Source organism: Aptenodytes forsteri, unplaced genomic scaffold (genome assembly GCF_000699145.1).
Source record: "Aptenodytes forsteri isolate BGI_AS27 unplaced genomic scaffold, ASM69914v1 Scaffold191, whole genome shotgun sequence".
In the NCBI taxonomy this organism is placed as follows: Eukaryota; Metazoa; Chordata; class Aves; order Sphenisciformes; family Spheniscidae; genus Aptenodytes; species Aptenodytes forsteri.
Genome location: NW_008794630.1, coordinates 2,380,552 through 2,398,390, shown reverse-complemented (window position 1 = coordinate 2,398,390; position 17,839 = coordinate 2,380,552). Strand labels below are relative to the sequence as shown.

The following is a 17,839-nucleotide window of genomic DNA, read 5'->3' as shown; positions in this document are numbered from 1 at the left end:
GGGGCCGAGGGGGCCGGTGCCTCCGCCTCGCTCCCGGAAGCCGCCCCTGCGGTCAGCCCCGGCGGGGGAGCGCCTTGCAGAGGGGCTGGGGGGGCATGGCGTGGTGCTCGCTTCGCAGCGTGCGTGGCGGGCTGAGAAAGTCTTGGGCAAGTTTGGGCCCAGACAACTTCAGGCTGGACCTCTCCCTCCTTTGTGGTCGTGTTTAGGTGACCGTTCCGTCTATTTACGGTGCGCTAGAGCATTCGATCATCTTTCTGTGGACAAGCATTAAAAAAGCAATGCCTTTGAACGGATGCTAAACATTTGTGTAGAGCATAACTTATGCTGACAGCTAATTTTGCCGTTATGTAGGGAAAGGAAATTGGGATCGAATTCTTTCTGTCAGCAGGGGAAGGCTGTAACATGTTCCAGTGAGTGATTTTTTTTTTGTTACAAGTAAAGAATTGAGTACATATCTCACATTGAACGAGTCCAGCTTTAAATAATTCACATGTATTTTTCAGTAATTAATATTTCATATGAGCGAAGGAAGTGTATCTCAAAGATTGAGTGAATGAACTTTCCATAAACTCTCAGATAGCTATTATTTCTGTTTAATAATAACCTTTCCCCCCCCCCGGCGTACCGCTGTTTGTAACTAGCTTTTCACTGTCACCTGCCTTGATTAGTTGCCCCTGATGGGCAGAATTCTGTCACGGACTGCAGTCAAGTTCATATTACTTAGTAGATGAGATGAGCAGGACTGAAGTAGTAAACTTTTGGGGGTTTTAGTTTTGAAACTTGTGCAAGACAAGAAGTTGAGAGTTGAAGTTGATGCAGATCAAATATATTTGGATACGTTAAAAGTATATCTGGGTACTCAGTATTGTCCAGTGTTCCTGGAAACTTATTTCAGATGTTAGTAAATAAACAACAATGTTATCGTGGTGATGTATAGAAGTATTAATTTTAATCCTGTTTTCCTTTTGAATGTTTTGATTTTCATGTGAGAAATGCGAATTCTTGCTGATAAGTTTTAATTGCCACATGTTGCTAAATGTTGATTTGCACTAGATTTTCTGAACTAGAAAGCTAAGGCTATGTCTGGAGTATATATATGTATTCATCTCTTTGGCCTTTTAGTTTCTAAGCATTTCTGTGTTAGAAAGTGGTCAATTATGCATTTCTTTTTACAGTCTGGTGATTAATTTTTACTTCACTTCTGCATCAAGCTCTATTTGGATGAAAATTAGAATTCATTAAATGCATGAGCAAGAGCTTACATTTTGTTAAATAAAAACTTTGTGCCGCATTATGACAAATTTTATGTAAGTGTGTTGTGCAAATTTATCTGATTATTATTATCTAGCAGGAGGCTCAAACGTAGTGTTCTGGAGTTTTTGGTTATAATGTCCTTCAAAATTTTGGGACTAGTTGACATGATTTTTTTTTAACATTTAATTAAATCTGCTGACAGAGGAAAATGCACTGTCCTGCAATTTCAGTTTCCTTTTTTTTTTCTTCTCATTTTTCAGCTAGTTCAAGAAATACTGTGCCTGCACCAACAGAAGTGACTGTCAAAAGTTGGCTAGGCACTTCAGCAGGTTCTATTTCAGAGTGATTAGCCACTGATTTTTAATTTATAAAAATAATTCAGCATTAAAAAAATTTTCTGGGAGCAAGTATGTACATCCTATTTTAGTTTCAGTTATTTAGTTATTTTGCTATGTTTATACACTAATGAGGACTGTAAATATTTTTAATGGGCTTATTCTGAAAGCTTTTCTATATATTAAAAAATCAAAGAAACACACCTGGTTTTGCATTTAAAACAACTTAAACTTGTTTGCCATGGTCCTCGGCTGCATGCTTCACAGTCATCTGGGAATAAGGTTTAATGAAAGTAGTGTTTTATAGCATGTGTTCTCGTGAAAGCCTCCAGGCTACCGTGTTATGACACGGTATATATACTTTAGTGTGTGGGAAAGCTCTTACATTACCTTTATTGCTATATTCTAGGTATCAAATATGGGTTAGATTTTGCACTAGCTTGTTGAATATAACCAAGGGCAGTAAATGTGAAATAAATGCCCGTGATCCAGCCTCTTAATCTTACATGGGATGGGAGACTGGCAGGACCCAGCCACTTGTGAAATCCTGATAGCTGGCTTTAATGGCATGTCTTCCCCAAAGTGTTCCTAAATAGTAAGGGCCTTCCCGGGAGGGCGCACCTAACGTGACATGGTTATACCAGCAACACAGTGCTTCTCACTGCTGTAGTAAAATCACTTTTGTGAGTAAAATCAACTGTAGAACCACAGTTCTGCTTTTATTGATATAACTACACAAACGGCAGAGGTTTGTGACAGCATAGCTGTGTCAGTCAAGAGTTGTGCCTTTTACAGCTCAGACTGGTAAACAGTATAGCCATAGCTTAACTCGTGAGGAAAAAATGTGATTAAAGGAAGGAAAAAGCTCTGGTGAAATATGGCCATAAAAGCAAAGTTACTAACCGTTGTTTTTGAAAAAGATGATTTCAAACACTTGCTCGTCATCCTTCTACTGTACTCTGCATCTGTGCAGTATTTGATCCCCCGTCTTCATGGTTTCATGTCGGTTGTAAGCTTTTTTTTAAGCTTAAATTAATTGTAAGCTTAATTGTATTATAATGCAATATATGTATTTTCTATGGCACTTGGTACAATGCGATTCAAATATACTAGAGTTGTTTGGGTGCTGTTGCATTACAGATCCATGTCTTTCTTCCCTCACACTGACATTTTTCAGTAGTTTTGATAAGAGTCGTGCTTTTCTGAGTAGTAAGACATGTAACGTTTGTATCCTGGAGAGGAAAATAGCTATATTTATGGAGGGGGAAAAACAGGTGTCATAAATATTGTGGAACTGTGATCAGACTCCATTTCTTGATATTGAGATCAGTTTGTATTTCTGTAAATGTAGCTCCTTCAGTTCACCCTCCTGCGGTTGGAGTAGGCAGGGGTTCATCGTGTCAAAACTCGTGTTTTGAATTTAGGATCTCTGCCGACTAGTAATAGAGAAAATGGGCATGTTGGATGTGGCCTGCTTGGTAAACTTCAAAAAGTAACCAAAGACTGCATTTTTTTTCTAGGAAGCTTAGGGGTTTTTTGTGGAACAGTGTGCCCGCATCCAAAATAAAAGCAATGGCAAATTCTGTTTGATCTAAAACTTAAATGGGAGGAAAGTAGCATTTGACTGAAAAGGTCCAACAGCCTTTAACTAAGGATAATTATTTTATTAGGAATCTGTGTAAGTCAAGAAATACACCGAGGGGTTTCCTTCAGAGAGGACTTTGGCAGTTGTAGAAAGCAGGGCTTTGTAAATTATTGTAAGTGTAACAGTAAAAAATAGAAGAGACTTTTTTTTCTTTCCCCTTGCATTATCTTGCCCTTCCAGCTGCCACATGACATGTGATAAAGACCGTGTTCTTCTGTGTAATTTAATAATATCCCTTGCTCTGGAAGTGGTTGTAAGAGAAGTTTCAGGTTTTTTCGTTAAATTTATTTCTATTTTGCCCCTTTTTTTTTTTTACCTGAAGCCTGGTCTGTTCTGTAAAATTGTACTGGTGTTTATTGTCTAGATGTCATTTCACACATCTGTGTGTATTGCTAAATTCTCTTCTGTAGACTTTGATGGTGTAGTTGAACAGCTTGACGCATGGGAACTATTAATCAACAGTCGCCGTTAGTCAGCAGTCTTTACTGACAGATATATGCTTTGTAACGGAGTATTTGAAATTCCTTAAATTTCAAAATCCCTTTATAGAGGAAGTATTGCTGCTGAGCAGATCAGCAATCCCATATGTCTGTCTATAAAAATGGACGTCTGATAATACTGAAAATTGTTGCAAGGAAGGATATATAGTGAAGTAGAACAGATGGAAATACGGGAACTTGATCGGAAAGTCATTTGGGGAATGTGAGGTGAGGCACAGGGTAAGCAACACCCTGTAGCAGGGGTGCTGTGGTGTACATTGGGGTGCCTGCTGTGATGCTGCGTGGGTTTTCTGATCTGCCATTGAGATGTGTTTTACCAAAGCAAGCCAAATGTGAGGGTGTATTAGGAAGATGTTACGGGGGAAACTCCTTAAGGTATCTTTTTGTTAACCTTCTTGGCTTCATTTGCTCTGGGTATGTGTACAGAGCAATTGCATGTTGACCATTGTTAAACATAACTCCAGTTAAGTTTATATTGTTCATATTGGTGACAGTTTAGTCTATATTTATACCAGAATATTTTCACCTTTTCTCTCATCTTCCTCTGCTCTTTCCTATTCATATTTTCTTTCCTTGCTTTGCAAACTCAGCAAAATTAACAGCGGGACTTGAATACTGCACAGGTACTTGAATCCTCCCTTCAGTTATCTTTTCTGTTACGGTTAGTTTAAAAAAAACCATCCCCATTACATTAGTGCCGTACGTCTGGAACGGTACGTAACGTACTCCAGAGAGAAGCTTCTAAGTGTGGATTTGACCTTGAGCAAATCTGTTTAATCCCGGTTGTTTGTTTGCATTTATAGTATTTAAACTACTACCAACAGTCATGACACTTTAGCAATATCACTTTTATGTGCAATCAGTACTAGACATCTGTTTCATCCTTTAGAGTATATAGAATCATATCCAAAAATACATTAAAAGAACATAACGGTGCAGAGTCAGGCATTCAAAAGTTAGGAAATGCCAGAATTAAAGTTCCCTGCCTAATTTCTTAAATTCAGAAATAAGCAGGACTTGCTCCTGCTCCTTTAAAGCAATAACCTGCTACTTTGATCTGTTGCAATAAGCTTCAAGTATGCCTCTCCTTTGTATTCTTAAATCTATTGGGAAAGAGTTGTAGTGCAGGAAAGTAGAGTCCCGAGTCTGCCTGCAGGATGTGCGGAGCGTGACAGGGTAAGCTTCAGTCCCTCTCATTTGGGCAGTTTTTCTAATAATACTATGATGACCGGAGGACTTAGCAGTGAAGTAAATTGTTCACCTTGTTTAATGCTTTATTTCTTTGCTGAGACTTGGTTTTTAGCAGGAGCTTGGGAGAGGATTGAAACCTCCAGTCTTCCAGGCTCAAGACTGAAAATAAGAACTTAAGTTTTCCTGTGTACCTCGTGCAAATCTTTTCATCTTTTTGCTGTATTCATCTCTTAACCCCATGACAGTTTATAGCTTCAGTCAAGTAGTAAGCAGGCTATCTAATGCAGTAATTGAGACCAGATCTGCTGGTGTTTCAATAGAAGTTGTTTCTGTGATATCGTTTGTCTCATACGTTCACAGAAGAGAACTTTGCGAACTTTGGGGTTGAAGGATATGAATTATTAGTAAAATATTTTTATGATGTCCTATAAGTACACTCTAGTAGAACAGTAATTAGCTTCTTTCCAATAGCTTTAGCAATATCACTTTTATGTGCAATCAGTACTAGACATCTGTTTCATCCTTTAGAGTATATAGAATCATATCCAAAAATACATTAAAAGAACATAAGTGCAGAGTCAGGCATTCAGAAGTTAGGAAATGCCAGAATTAAAGTTCCCTGCCTAATTTCTTAAATTCAGAAATAAGCAGGACTTGCTCCTGCTCCTTTAAAGCAATAACCTGCTTTAACAGGTTAAATAACCTGCTTTAATAACAGCAATAGCTGTTGGAGCATCAGTTGTCTACTCCCATGTACTAGCAATATATAACAACAACAATGTATTCAGAGTTAAATACCTGATTTTTTTCTTGCAAGGCCAAGCAGGAGAGAATGGTACTGCTCAGGAGAGGTTCCAGCTGTGTTGTCTTAAGAGAAGCCAAAGCATAGTTGTGAGCAGTGGTTCATCAGCCCCTAAACTTCTCTTTGGCATGGTGTCTTAACAGTCTTTTACCAGCATCATGTGTTTAAAGAAGTATAAATGCTGGCGTAAAGATGCTGAGGGTTTCAATATACTGACTGTGCTCTAGGCTGTAGGAGACAGGAACTCAGTCTCATTGGTGTGAATATTGGACTTGTTGGTATTAAGCCTCTCACCCTGGATCGTGTCTCCGCTATAAATTCTAAGTTGTCATAGTTTAATCCATACTTCTGAATGGCCTCTGTCTGGTGAAGCAGGTGGAGTTGTATTGATGTAACTGCCTTTGCTGAATAGAGAACACTGTTGCCTTTTGTATTGGTTGTACAACTTAATTTGGTGCTGGATTCTAGGTACTTCTCAGATGCCACAATAGTGGTTACTGCTAGGAGTGCTTACTCCTCCTCTTGCATGTTGGTGGGAACTTTTATCCAAAATAACCATGCCTTTGCAATGATTACATTAATTTGCAGTAGCTTGGGAGGTGCTGAGGCATCTTGAAGTCCTTCTCTCTTTCCATTATATTTTCTGTTTATGAAACTGTCACTGTTCATATGGAGAGCATATTAGTTTAGATGGAATCCTCTGTGCTGACATGAAACTGTAAAGTTATGAGTGTATCTACAATGAAGTGCCTTATAAATGCAGCTCCCTCATTTAACCCAGGTCTTGGAAGTATCAGCGCAGAATGAAGTGCCTTATAAATGCAGCTCCCTCGTTTAACCCAGGTCTTGGAAGCATCAGGGCAGTTCACCCAGGCCAGTTAGCTCTATGAAGTGCAAAATGTATAATTCTAATGTTTACTCTTTCTCTGTATGTAATGTCATATAATGGAAATGTTTGAAATAAGCGGGTCCCATGTGATGACTTGTGGGGGAATGATCTTCGTTTTCTTAAAAATGACTGACTAAAATATAACTTATGGTATGTGTCTTAGGACAAGAGCAAAGGAATGTTGAAGGTAAGGCATAAAATATATGACAGTGCTGCTGTTTGTCAAGGTTAAAAATACCCTTTTTTATGATCAAGTTCTTTTTTTTCCTTTTTGATATTTGTCCTTTGCCTTGGGCTGATGAGCAGTTCTTTTGCTGTTTTGCTCTGTGGTAGTGATTTTTATATAGCGTGAGGTGTATGGTTAATATTGCAACAGAGCAGTAAAAGATTTAATATTGAATGTGTCAAAGATGATGTGGCACCGTCATTGCTAACCAAAAGAGAGGTCCCTGTTTTGCCGCTGGGGAAGCACTGCCAGCTAGTCCATCTAAGGAAAATAAATGGTCCTTTGAAACTCTTACGGAAAATGAATTGCTTTCAGTGTAACATGTAAAGCATGCTACAGTTGGTGCCTAGCAGTATATCTATTAAAGGTGCATTGACGGATATGTGAATATTGGGTATCTTTGTGTCCTGCCTACCGAAAACTTGTAGTCAGCCATGCTCTAACTTCTGATAGTCCCAGTGCTTCCCAGTCAAGAGCTGAAGCTTTCATTAGCTTTGTGGTCAAGACAAGCACGGCATGAGCTGAGCTAAGAGGAATTGGAAATGGCAGAACCTAGAAGCATAAGAATAGCAATTCATAATGAAAAACAGAACAAAAGGATATTTGAAAGAAGTCAGAAGACAACGTGGGAGAAAATTAAAATGAGAGGAAAGGGAAAACTTTGGGCTTTCATGGTACAAAAGAAGTGAAGTCTGATGGAAGTGGGGATTCAGGGGAGGGAGAGGTTCATTGTCACTTAGCATTTTTAATGGTTGAATGTAATTTATTTTACAGCTGCTGCCCACCAGTTTTCTTTTTCTGTGGTCAGTTGTTAAAAAAAAAAAATCTGTCTTGTTTTCATATTATGCTTGTTTACATAAACTAGATGAATATTCTCTGAAGGTGAACTGCATGTTCTGCATGACTCCATTTTCACTTTTTTTTTTTCACCTTTTTATTCTGTAGATTCCACCAATCTGCAAGCAAAGATCATGGCACAGTCTGGGGGGAGATTATTCAAGGCCGTTACTGGAGGCTTCAGAGGTAGGTATAAATTGTTTTTCCTCCTGCAGGTCAGAGGACACTCAAGCCCTTGGAGCATCTTTCAGTTCAGTCTGCTGTTTGTTTTTTAATTTCACTATTTACAGTTTTGAAGTGCAGCAAATTAAATGGCAAGTTACGTTTCTGCCTCTAGAAAAGGAGATAACTTTGCTTAGAAGTTTCAGACTGTTGCACTCTCCTCAAGAAGTCTTTTTGAATCTCTAGAAACTGATGATAATACAGTAACTTACAAAGAAGTTCTTAGAAACGTAGGTTTTGTTTGTTGATACTTAGATTCATGTTGTCAGGCATAGAAAATACTAATGCATAGAAAGCTGTGAGTATTCCTTGAGTATGTAGGGCTTTATTACTTCAAAATTCTGCTTAGATTGTGGAGTATCAAGAACCTGTGGAAATTTATTCTCATCATTCTGAGTGCCAGGACGTCAGGCTCTTATTCCTGTGTGGTCTGCTTGCCTTAACACTAATGTAAACATAAGGAAGATGCAATTTTTACTGTTCATAGGATAATTATGACACATTTCGAAGTAACACACTTTGCTTGAATGAAGCTAGGAAATGTATTTGTCTTTTTTAATTATAAAAAAATAAACACTCATAGAACTGACTTAAGCAGCTAAAGCCTTTTGACTTTATGAGGGTCATTGGGACTTCAAAGCATGAAATCTACTTAGATTGGTTTTTATAATGTTTTTCTTTAAAATATGAAAAGTGAAATTTTGATTTGGGAAACCCCGAGGTCTGCTATCAAACCATATATACATAAAATGAGATTCCTGAAGAGCTTTTACATAACTTGAACCCGGAAATTGTCAACATGTAGCAAATCTTTTAAACAAAATGCAGATTCTTTTTGAAAAAGCTTTAACACATCCATTGTTTGTGGCAGGCACTTTGAAATTGAACTTGGAGATCTGCCTAGTGGTAGTAAGTTGTTATTTTTTAGTACATCTACATGCATTAATAAATTCAGAAATTTTCTCCATATTTATTTAGCAGGGAATCTTGGCCACGTGCTAAGAGAAGTGAGCATTTGTTTTTAAAAAGCAGGTTCTTTTCCTCCCTGCACCTGTACGTGGATTGCAGCAGGGGCTCTGGACCCGGTTAACTTGTACCTGTCATATGGCACCAGTAGGCCGTTCTCATCCTGATAGGAAAGAGAAGCGTGAAGTGGATTTATCTATTTATTTTGCCCCCAAGTAAAGTTACTTTTTACGTACATGGAAAGAGTATTCTTGCTTAAGCGTGTTCCACTTTATTAATGTGCCTGAGTACGGTTATCCTCCAAAACTTCAATTTCTTTTCTATGTTTTTTTAGTCCACTTTTCAGTTTTTAGGTGTCCTTTTAACTGAAATATTTAAGGCTCTGTTATCTTTACCTCCTGGCTGCTTGGAACATGCTCTTTACTATACTGCTAGATTTATGGTCCCTTTCTTACTGTTGTTTCTGTAAGCAAGGCAAGGTTTTTAGAGAGAGGTAATATCTTTTATTAAAGCAAGCTGATACAGTTGGAGGATGAGGGAGGGAAAACAGACCAGTAGTTCTTCTTTCTGTTGGCTTTTACATGCATATTTCCTGAGGTTCTTGCAAATTGACTTTTCATCTTCACACAGATCCTCCCGAGGTGGCGACTGATAGAAAAGAGAACGTGTTGGCATGGTCATGCAGGTGGAGGGCTTCACACAGATCCAAAGGAAGGGGTAAAAAATTGCTTAATTAGTATTGCTTTTTAAATAAAAGTGATCAGCTTCCCCCAACCCCAAAACCCAAAAAACAAAAACTGAAGACCCCAAGCAACAATTTCTGAGAAACTGTATTGGTAGATATGTGAATACTGTAGCAGAGTAGGTGCTGTTCAATTGTCGATGTAGGCTTACTAGCTCTTAAGGCATCAAATGTTTGGAATAACTGTGTTGAAGTGCTTCAATTGTTTTATTAAAAATACAGCCTTAGAGTCACACACTCTGTTGAGATTGGCCTGCGTTATGTTAGATTTTTTTCATGGAAAGTATGTTCCATTGTAATTTATTGTGGTTTGTTATTCTTGTTTGTGACTGATATTTCCCTGTGACTTGACATTCAGGATAGTCGAAATCAGCTTGTGGATACAAGTTAGTGCATCAGTTGGTAAAATTGCACTTGAAGCGGGTGGGGGAGAAAAGTAATTAAACTGCATGTATTTTTACTTGGATTTAATGTCGATGTATCTGAGGTATTTTGACTGTATTTATATTCAGGAAGCACATGTGAAAATAATTATGATGGGTATGTAAGGAGAAGCAGTATCTTTTATTAGACCAAATGATTACAGTCAGAAATCGAGGCAAGCTTTTGGTTAAAGCAACGCAATATAAACTTTGCATGATTAAAATTGCAAAATCAAAGCTCTTGAGTTTATGTAACTTCCATTTTCTCCCTTCCTGTGCAAACTTACTTCTGATGCTTTCTGTATTTGCAGAACGATTCTGTGTGATGATTATAACTTGTTCAAACTTGGGTGGGATCTTCCTAAAACTAGTGAAGACCATGTTGACGACAAACTGAATTTCAGTGCAGAATCTGGGTCTTTCAGGGCTGGTTTGCTCATGCTTAACTGTTCTGACGATGTATTTCCTACATTTGTAAAGAAACTGAAGAGTTAAACCTAGGATTTCCTCTTAAATTTTGATCTGGGATCTTCATTGAATCCAAACCTGTTTGTGCTACAGGCAGAAGTCAGGAGAGATGCTACCAAAATTTATGCTTTGGTAGTAAGAGGGAATTTCATAACCTAAAGTATAGCCAGCTTGTTTTAGCAAACATCTGTGATCTTTTCTGCATAAGGCACAGCGGGAAACAATAATCAGACATCTTCAGTCAGTAGTACTACTGGCTCTGCATGTAACATTAACTTTAGACTAATTTTAAGACCCTCCTTGCAACAGGTATGGGCTCTTTCAGAGATTTCCTAGGCAAAACAGACTTTAAAGCTAGCAGACTATCCTTCTCTGCGTTTACCGTAATTATATGTTATGGAATATAATTATTATGGATTGTATTTCTCCTGTAAATGGGAGGAGGGTATTATCCCCTGTGTTGTCACTTTGGTGATCACGCATCTGTTAGGCTTAATTATTTGTTCTTGGGGGTTTTTTCCTACTAGAATTTCTGTTTGCCTGGATATGTTGATCGGCTGAATGTTTCCTGTTTGCTGTCATAAGGTCATTTTTCACAACTCCACAGAAAAGATTTTTTTTTTTTTTGTTGATACATAGAATGAACTCACCCTCATATGGTTCAGTTGCAAATCCATTTCACGGACTCAGCTTCAGAACTGACCTATCTTCAAAAATACCACAAGGGGCTGTTTATTCTCTCTTTAAAAAGCTATTTCCTGAAATGCAGACCTTTTTCAACTGAACCCCTTTGCATGTGATGGGCAACTTCCAGGACAAATCTATTTAATAATCATTATAGGTATTACACATTTACTCATTATATATTTTCTTTGGAGTTACTACTTCTCAAAGGTCTACAGTTTGGCATAATAAAAAAAATTAAATTTCAGGGTTTTCTCTGGTGAGAAAGGAAATAGAAGGTTCTGTTTACCAAAACACTGGTAATGTTACGGAACGGTGGATGTTCCTTAACATTAAAACTCACTAGGAAATATGTTAACCAGAAATTTTGATGCTAGCTGATAATTTTTTAGTCTGCTAGGCAATGTAAATATTCCAGTGGCATTCTCCGTTCACCCATTACTTGCAGCTATTCCTGTATAAGCCAATCCCCTGACTTTTTTTATTCCAATAAATGGAACTATAATGTAGCTAATATAGGACGTTGTCAGTTAAGGCTGTTGTCTAACTAAACAGTTATCAGCTGTTAAGGATTGTCCAGGAGAAAGCAGCATGAAGTAGCTGTAGATGAGGTGAAATGCATGAAGAGTGGAAAAAACAGAGAGTAACATTGGGTGCAAAAGCCAAGAGGTTCCAGCAAAGATGAAGGGAAGGAAATCTGATGTGACAAGTGCAGTTCTTGCACTTGTGTATACGCTCACTTGTATTCAGTGTGTAAAAGTGCCGACACCCAATTTACCACATGAGAATTTTTTCCCCCTAGGATTACGCTTTTAGGAAAACTGCAGGTGATACACATCAGCTATATTACACCTTTCTCTCTTGCAAATTTTTTTTTTACGAACCAGCTTGTTCATTCTGGAAACTGACTTTGGGACTGATGTTTTAAATTGCCCCTTTTATAGCAGCTTCAGGGGATACAGAACTGAATACTAAGGATAAACACAGAATATGAACGGCCCGTTACCTTCATCTCACAATAACTAGGAGAGAAGCTTACACATGTGGTTTTTTTACAAAATAATTTTTACTTGCAGCAGTGCCTGATGTGCTGAATACTGAAACTGAAAACAGTATTGTTCTTTACCACCTTTGGGGTTTTTTTTTGTGTGTTAGTCTTTTGTACACAGAATAGACAGGAATAAAAACTATGGTGCCTGACTTGTTGCTAAGCGGACATATATTACTTTCTTAGGGAAAGACTGATAGTCACGATGGAGCCCTGATAATTAGCCTTCCTCTACCACCATTTCACTCAGTTGCTATTTAGTTTGCTAGTCATTGCTTGCCTTCTGTGGAGGGATGGATAGCATGAAGACAGAAGACTAAGTACTTTTTTCCCCAAAGTTTGGAAGGAAAATTTAGGCCCTAGTTTGACATTTATTTAAGCTGATAAGGCAACTGAAAAAAGCATCTGACCTCCTTCCTCACCTGGTGTTTTGCTACATAAGTCGCTGTATGGTCAGATAGTGAGCTAGGGTGAAGTGATCTAGCTGAAAAATAACGTGTCCAAATGGTGGGAACACCCCCTCCCTTCCCAAACAACTACTGCTGCTTCACTTGCAGCAAGCTGCATATCATGGACTGAAACAATCTAAATGCCTCCTGCTATAAAAAAAAAAAAGGTAAGTTCTGTTCTCAGCCATGGTTTTTCTCATGCCACTGAATTTGTAGGTTTATCTGATTCTTTACTGAGATGAAACCCTGCAACAAACACTGAAGAGTCTTCTGCTAGTTTCATAAACTGAATCAGTTCATCAAGGTGTTGCATGAGCTGGTGTGAGAAATGGGCTGAGACTGTACAGTTGAATGCTGCAAAGAGAGGAGAAAGCAGGGGGGGAAGCAAGCTGTCAGTGGTTTGCAGAATAACCTCGTGCAGATGTAAGACAGCTCGTGCTAGTACAATAAAGAGGATGCTACAGCTTTGTGAGTAAGTACACAGGGAGCCAGAACTGGGTCTTTTTTTTTTCTTCATCAGCAATGATGGCTTAAATGCAAGTCAAACTACCATTTTCTTCCATCACGCTTCTGATAGCTCATCATCCTGGCATAGGCTTTATCCATAAAGTCACAGGGTCGGCCCAGTGAATGTTTTGCAATACTCGGTAATCTCAGAGATTGTGAAGAGGAATGATGACTTTCTTTTTTCCCCTCTTTAGGTATTTTAAAAGGTCCAGAACCTGGATGGGATGGGTGGGGGGGACAGGAAGATCGTCAATGCTCATTCCTTTGCGAGTAGTCTTCAGTATTTGGTAGTGTGTTTTAAAAACATGATGCATGCAAAAAGAAGAAAAGGCTTTTCTTTGCTCCCTGCTATATTAGATTTATAATACTTTTCCTTCCATTCCTATAGAAATAGGCCTTGGAAGAAAATATAAAACATTACTGCCACTTAAAAGGAGGTAAAATAAATGCATCTCTCAACCACAGAGAATCAAAAAAGGGCCTGAGTTGATTAAACAGATTGCTCGTTTTAATTTTTAATGTTACCACTTGCATGTTTAAACCATTTTCAACTTGTGTTTCTGTACAACAGTAACATTTATTTCATGGTAAACTTTGATGTAGTATGTGTGCATTTTGCATCTCCTTTGATATTTCTTCTTGTTCCTTTGCAAGGCCTTTGGCAAATGACTGGCTGCCTTCTGACTTTTTTTTCTGAAGGGATTTACTTCTGTCACCGTTCAGAGCCATGAAGAAACAGAAATAGATTCCTTGTTTGCAGCCAATGTATTTTGTTCTTTTTAATAGCTTTTCTGTGCAAAGTCTGACTAGCCAATAGCAACATATAATTAGAACTGCTCTGGTTGCACTAGTAGCTTTTGTGTTAATGTGATACCATTTTTTTTTAACTTCCTTTTAACCTGTAAGTGGTGATCAAAGATATTTTCCAAATGTTTGAACTGCTATTTATGCATATCCTTGGCTCACATGGACAGATTCATGTATATGCTGCAGCAGATACCTCCATCTCCTGAATGGGTAGGACACAACAGAAACAGTTTTGCATCCTTTCTTCACTTACAAATCTTCCATATATCCATTTTTTAGAAGTCGTTTGAAATGTGCTTATACTGTGTAACGCTCCAGTACATTTGCAGCTGTTGACAAAAGGCAATCGCTCTTACCCTTTGGTTTTCTTTGAAGCTATGACTAGAAACACTGAGATGAATTTTCTGGTGCTTTTAAAAGCTTACATGGATAGGATTGGTTTCCCTGGTTGCCTCAGCAATCGTACCTTTTAACAGAACTCTTCTTTCTTGCTCATTCACACTGGACCCTAATAGAGAATTTCTATTCTAATTTGTTCTATCCTCAAAGTTGAGGAGGGAGCATTTGAAGTACACAATCTAGTGAGGGAAACATTAAAATATATTGAAAAACTTCCCCTTTCTACTGACTTCTGTAATGAGAAGTCATCTTTAAAAGGTGTGGACTAACTTTTTGTTTCCCTCTCTCCTCCACGACTACAAAATACTGCCTGAAATGGAGAGATTAGCTGCTACTTGCTGCCTTCCCTTCAGCTTTAGATAACCTTCATGTCTTTCAAGTTAACCCCAGGGTCGCCAACACAGAAAAACAAGTTGTTGATACTTGTGCTGTGTGTTACCGCATGTGCTGTTATCCTCGATTGGGTAGCAGGGTTTAGGCTTCAGATAATATGTTTAGCTTGAGAGTTTAGTGGGATATATCTCAAGTGTAAGTGATACAGACATCTATCCATCTGTAAAATAACCTATGTTTCTGTTAAAAAAAAAAAACAACCAACCCAAAATCCCCAGCCAAAACAAAAAAAAAAATCCCAAACCAAAACACGCCCCCCCCCAACCCCAAACCAACCCCCCTAGTATTTCTCAAGAAGACTTGTTAACTGAATTGTGGTCTTGTTTAGAGCAAAATTTGAGGTTTGGAGGAGGAGAACCTATTTGAAGAATTCATCAAAAATTGAAGCCTGATCACCCAACGTCAGGGGCCATTCTGTTAAATGAAGTGGTGACACTGGAAGCCGAGTTAGGGCCACTAGAATAGTTTTCTTGCTGGCAGTCATAACTTCATTGGGCACCCATTGAAGGACTACCCTTTGGGTTCCTGAAAACATGCCCTAAAAGACATGGGCAGAATGAGAGTATTTCTCACTTCTCTGCAAAGGTTATAAGATGACCAAAAAACTGTGAAAGTGATTGTTGGAAATGCTTAAATTTGTAGTAATGCAACCAAATCATCTGAGCTGAAATTCAGTTCAGTTTATATATCAGCATAAGTGTTCCGTTTCAGAGATTCATTTGAGTTGCTATAATGCTAGTGAATTTTTTTTTAAATGCTGTATTCTATTGTGACTCACTGAATGTTCTCCAAACTGCTTAGGTTTATTGTAGACCTTTCAGACTTCCTTCTTGCCTTAGTTTTTTTTACTTCATTAAATTTTTTATTTTTTGCATTTTCCCTCCTGTTGTTCCCATGCTACGTTAAAACAGCTTCCAAAGAAGAAACAGCAAGCCCTTGCATTTTGTACAGAAATCTTGAGAAGATGAAGAAGGGTCAGTTTATTTGTTCTGCGAAGTATTTCAACTAGGGTGAATTGTGGCTTTCTCTGTATTCCGTTTACAGCTAGCTATACTTGCACTCTTGAGGACATGTGAAATAAGAACAATTCATCTGTTTTAACAGCATGTCATGGATATAAACCTAAAAACTTACAACTTGAAATTTTAATATGCAGTCCTAGCCTCAAACATTGTGACGTGTCTGTTGCCTGTCAAATAAAATACAGAAGTGATCCAAATGTATAAAATTCATTCTACTTATACTGTTATTTTGCTTCCTGGGGTTTCTTCATAATGCAATGCCTTTGTTTGTTCTTTCCAATAGCTGAAAGAGATAGATGCCAAAAAGATTATCAGAGCAATGTTGTCTTACGTGTGGCCCAAAGACAGACCAGACCTGCGAGCCAGAGTAGCCATATCTCTGGGGTTTTTAGCAAGTGCAAAGGTAAGAACAGATAATCCATTATAATGTGGTAGTTACTGTTCATCTGGAGTTCATACAAGCAATAATTTTCTTTTTTATTATTTAAGGGCTTTTGCAATCTTAAGATGTCTGTTTCCTGTATGAGGAGCATATAGCATTAGAAATAATAGCTTGGATTTTTTAACGGGGTGTGTATGCATGTGATATGCATGTGTGTGGTTGGGGAGATGATGATGACCAGAATTTTTACTTCCATTGCTCACATTAGTTTAGTCCAGGATTTTCCATTGCCAGTTAATCATTTACATCATAAGTTATGGGAAATGTGAGTTAAAGGTTGCTTACAGGTGGTCTCCTCTTGTGTGGTGCTGTATCTGTCAAACAGGATTTCTTCAAGGCTCTGTGCCCATTTTCGGCTCTGAAGTTGAGCACTGTGGTGGTATCTACTCACAACTCTTGCTGTGCTGTGGAAAAGGGGATTTGAGCTCCAGCCTTTTCTTGATATTTCTCTGTGAGATGATAGTGGAATTTCTATTGTTTCAGGGACTCCTCTGGTGTCCTAATGTGAAAGAAGCCGTGTAACTTTTTTTTTTACATTGAACCATGCTTTCATTCAAATGATTTTTCTTGTAGTCTTTTGATTATGAAATGGAGGGTTGCTCTTTACTTCATTGTGTGAAAGGATCTCTTATACTCTTGCCTGCAACAAAATTAGTGTTTATTTGTTCTTAGAAAGAAATAGGCATGTAAAAGCTTTCTGTGGGTTAATGGAGGATATAATTCAAATTTTGTGCAAACCTTTGTAGAAATAGTTCAGAAGAGCAAATGTTAACTTTGTGCAAAAAATCTTTTGCTTTTGAAAAAAAAAAAGGAAATATTTGATTGCAAAATATTGCAAGTAAATTTTGTAAGTTTCATTGAGACATCTGACTCAACTGGGTTGCTTCTAATTATGGCAATTTTTACCAAACATAAAGCTAATATTAGTATCTTGCTGGGATAAGCTAAAGTAGGTACTACTTAGCAATGAGTTTTAGCACTTAAGCCAGTTGCACTAGCAACTTACTGGCATTCAGCAACATTGCCATGTTATGAAAAGAGAGAAGAAACAAATTTCAGCTATGTAGATGATAAAAGAAGAGTACTTGGAAGATAAATGTGCTCATTTATTTGAGCTGAAGAGGAAAGGCCAATCATTTGGTCTACAGCTCTTTCTCACAAGCTATCTGCCAGGTGCTAGCTGGTGCTGTCTACAACAGATATTTTGGTTTGTGCTGCTGTTCAGGACGTTGGTGATAATGCAGGTGACAACACGCAGAATATGGCATGTCTGTACAAGTAAACTTCCACCCTTTTTGTATGCCTGTGCAAAATATACAGCAATGCTTTCAGTTACACTTAAAAGCTATCTAGGAAACTGTCTGCTCAAAATGCAGATGCTAGGAGCGTTTTGCCTTGTATACTGTGCAGTTGCCCTCACAATAATATTTAACTGATTGTGTGCTTGGTTCGTTGAGGTTTTGTGATGTATATTTAAGAATACCCCATTTACCAAGTGGATTTGAAAATTCTTCTAACTCAGTTTCTTTTTAAAGCCTCTGATTAGTAACATGGATAATAATCTGAAGGGAATTTTGAAATAAGTTTGA

The 17,839-nt window shown here is 38.0% G+C and overlaps 1 protein-coding gene across 1 annotated transcript in view; it reads left to right on the top strand.

Annotated features, from left to right (window-relative positions):
- Positions 1-95: 95 nt before the first annotated feature.
- The window catches only part of ABCB7 (ATP binding cassette subfamily B member 7), a 42,109-nt gene continuing 24,365 nt past the window's right edge, over positions 96-17,839 (top strand). Inside the window, exons 1-4 of the mRNA XM_009273460.1 lie at positions 96-146; positions 7,788-7,865; positions 9,498-9,584; positions 16,092-16,211. Coding sequence (XP_009271735.1) covers positions 96-146; positions 7,788-7,865; positions 9,498-9,584; positions 16,092-16,211 — 336 coding nt within the window. The remainder of the gene's footprint in view (positions 147-7,787; positions 7,866-9,497; positions 9,585-16,091; positions 16,212-17,839) is intronic.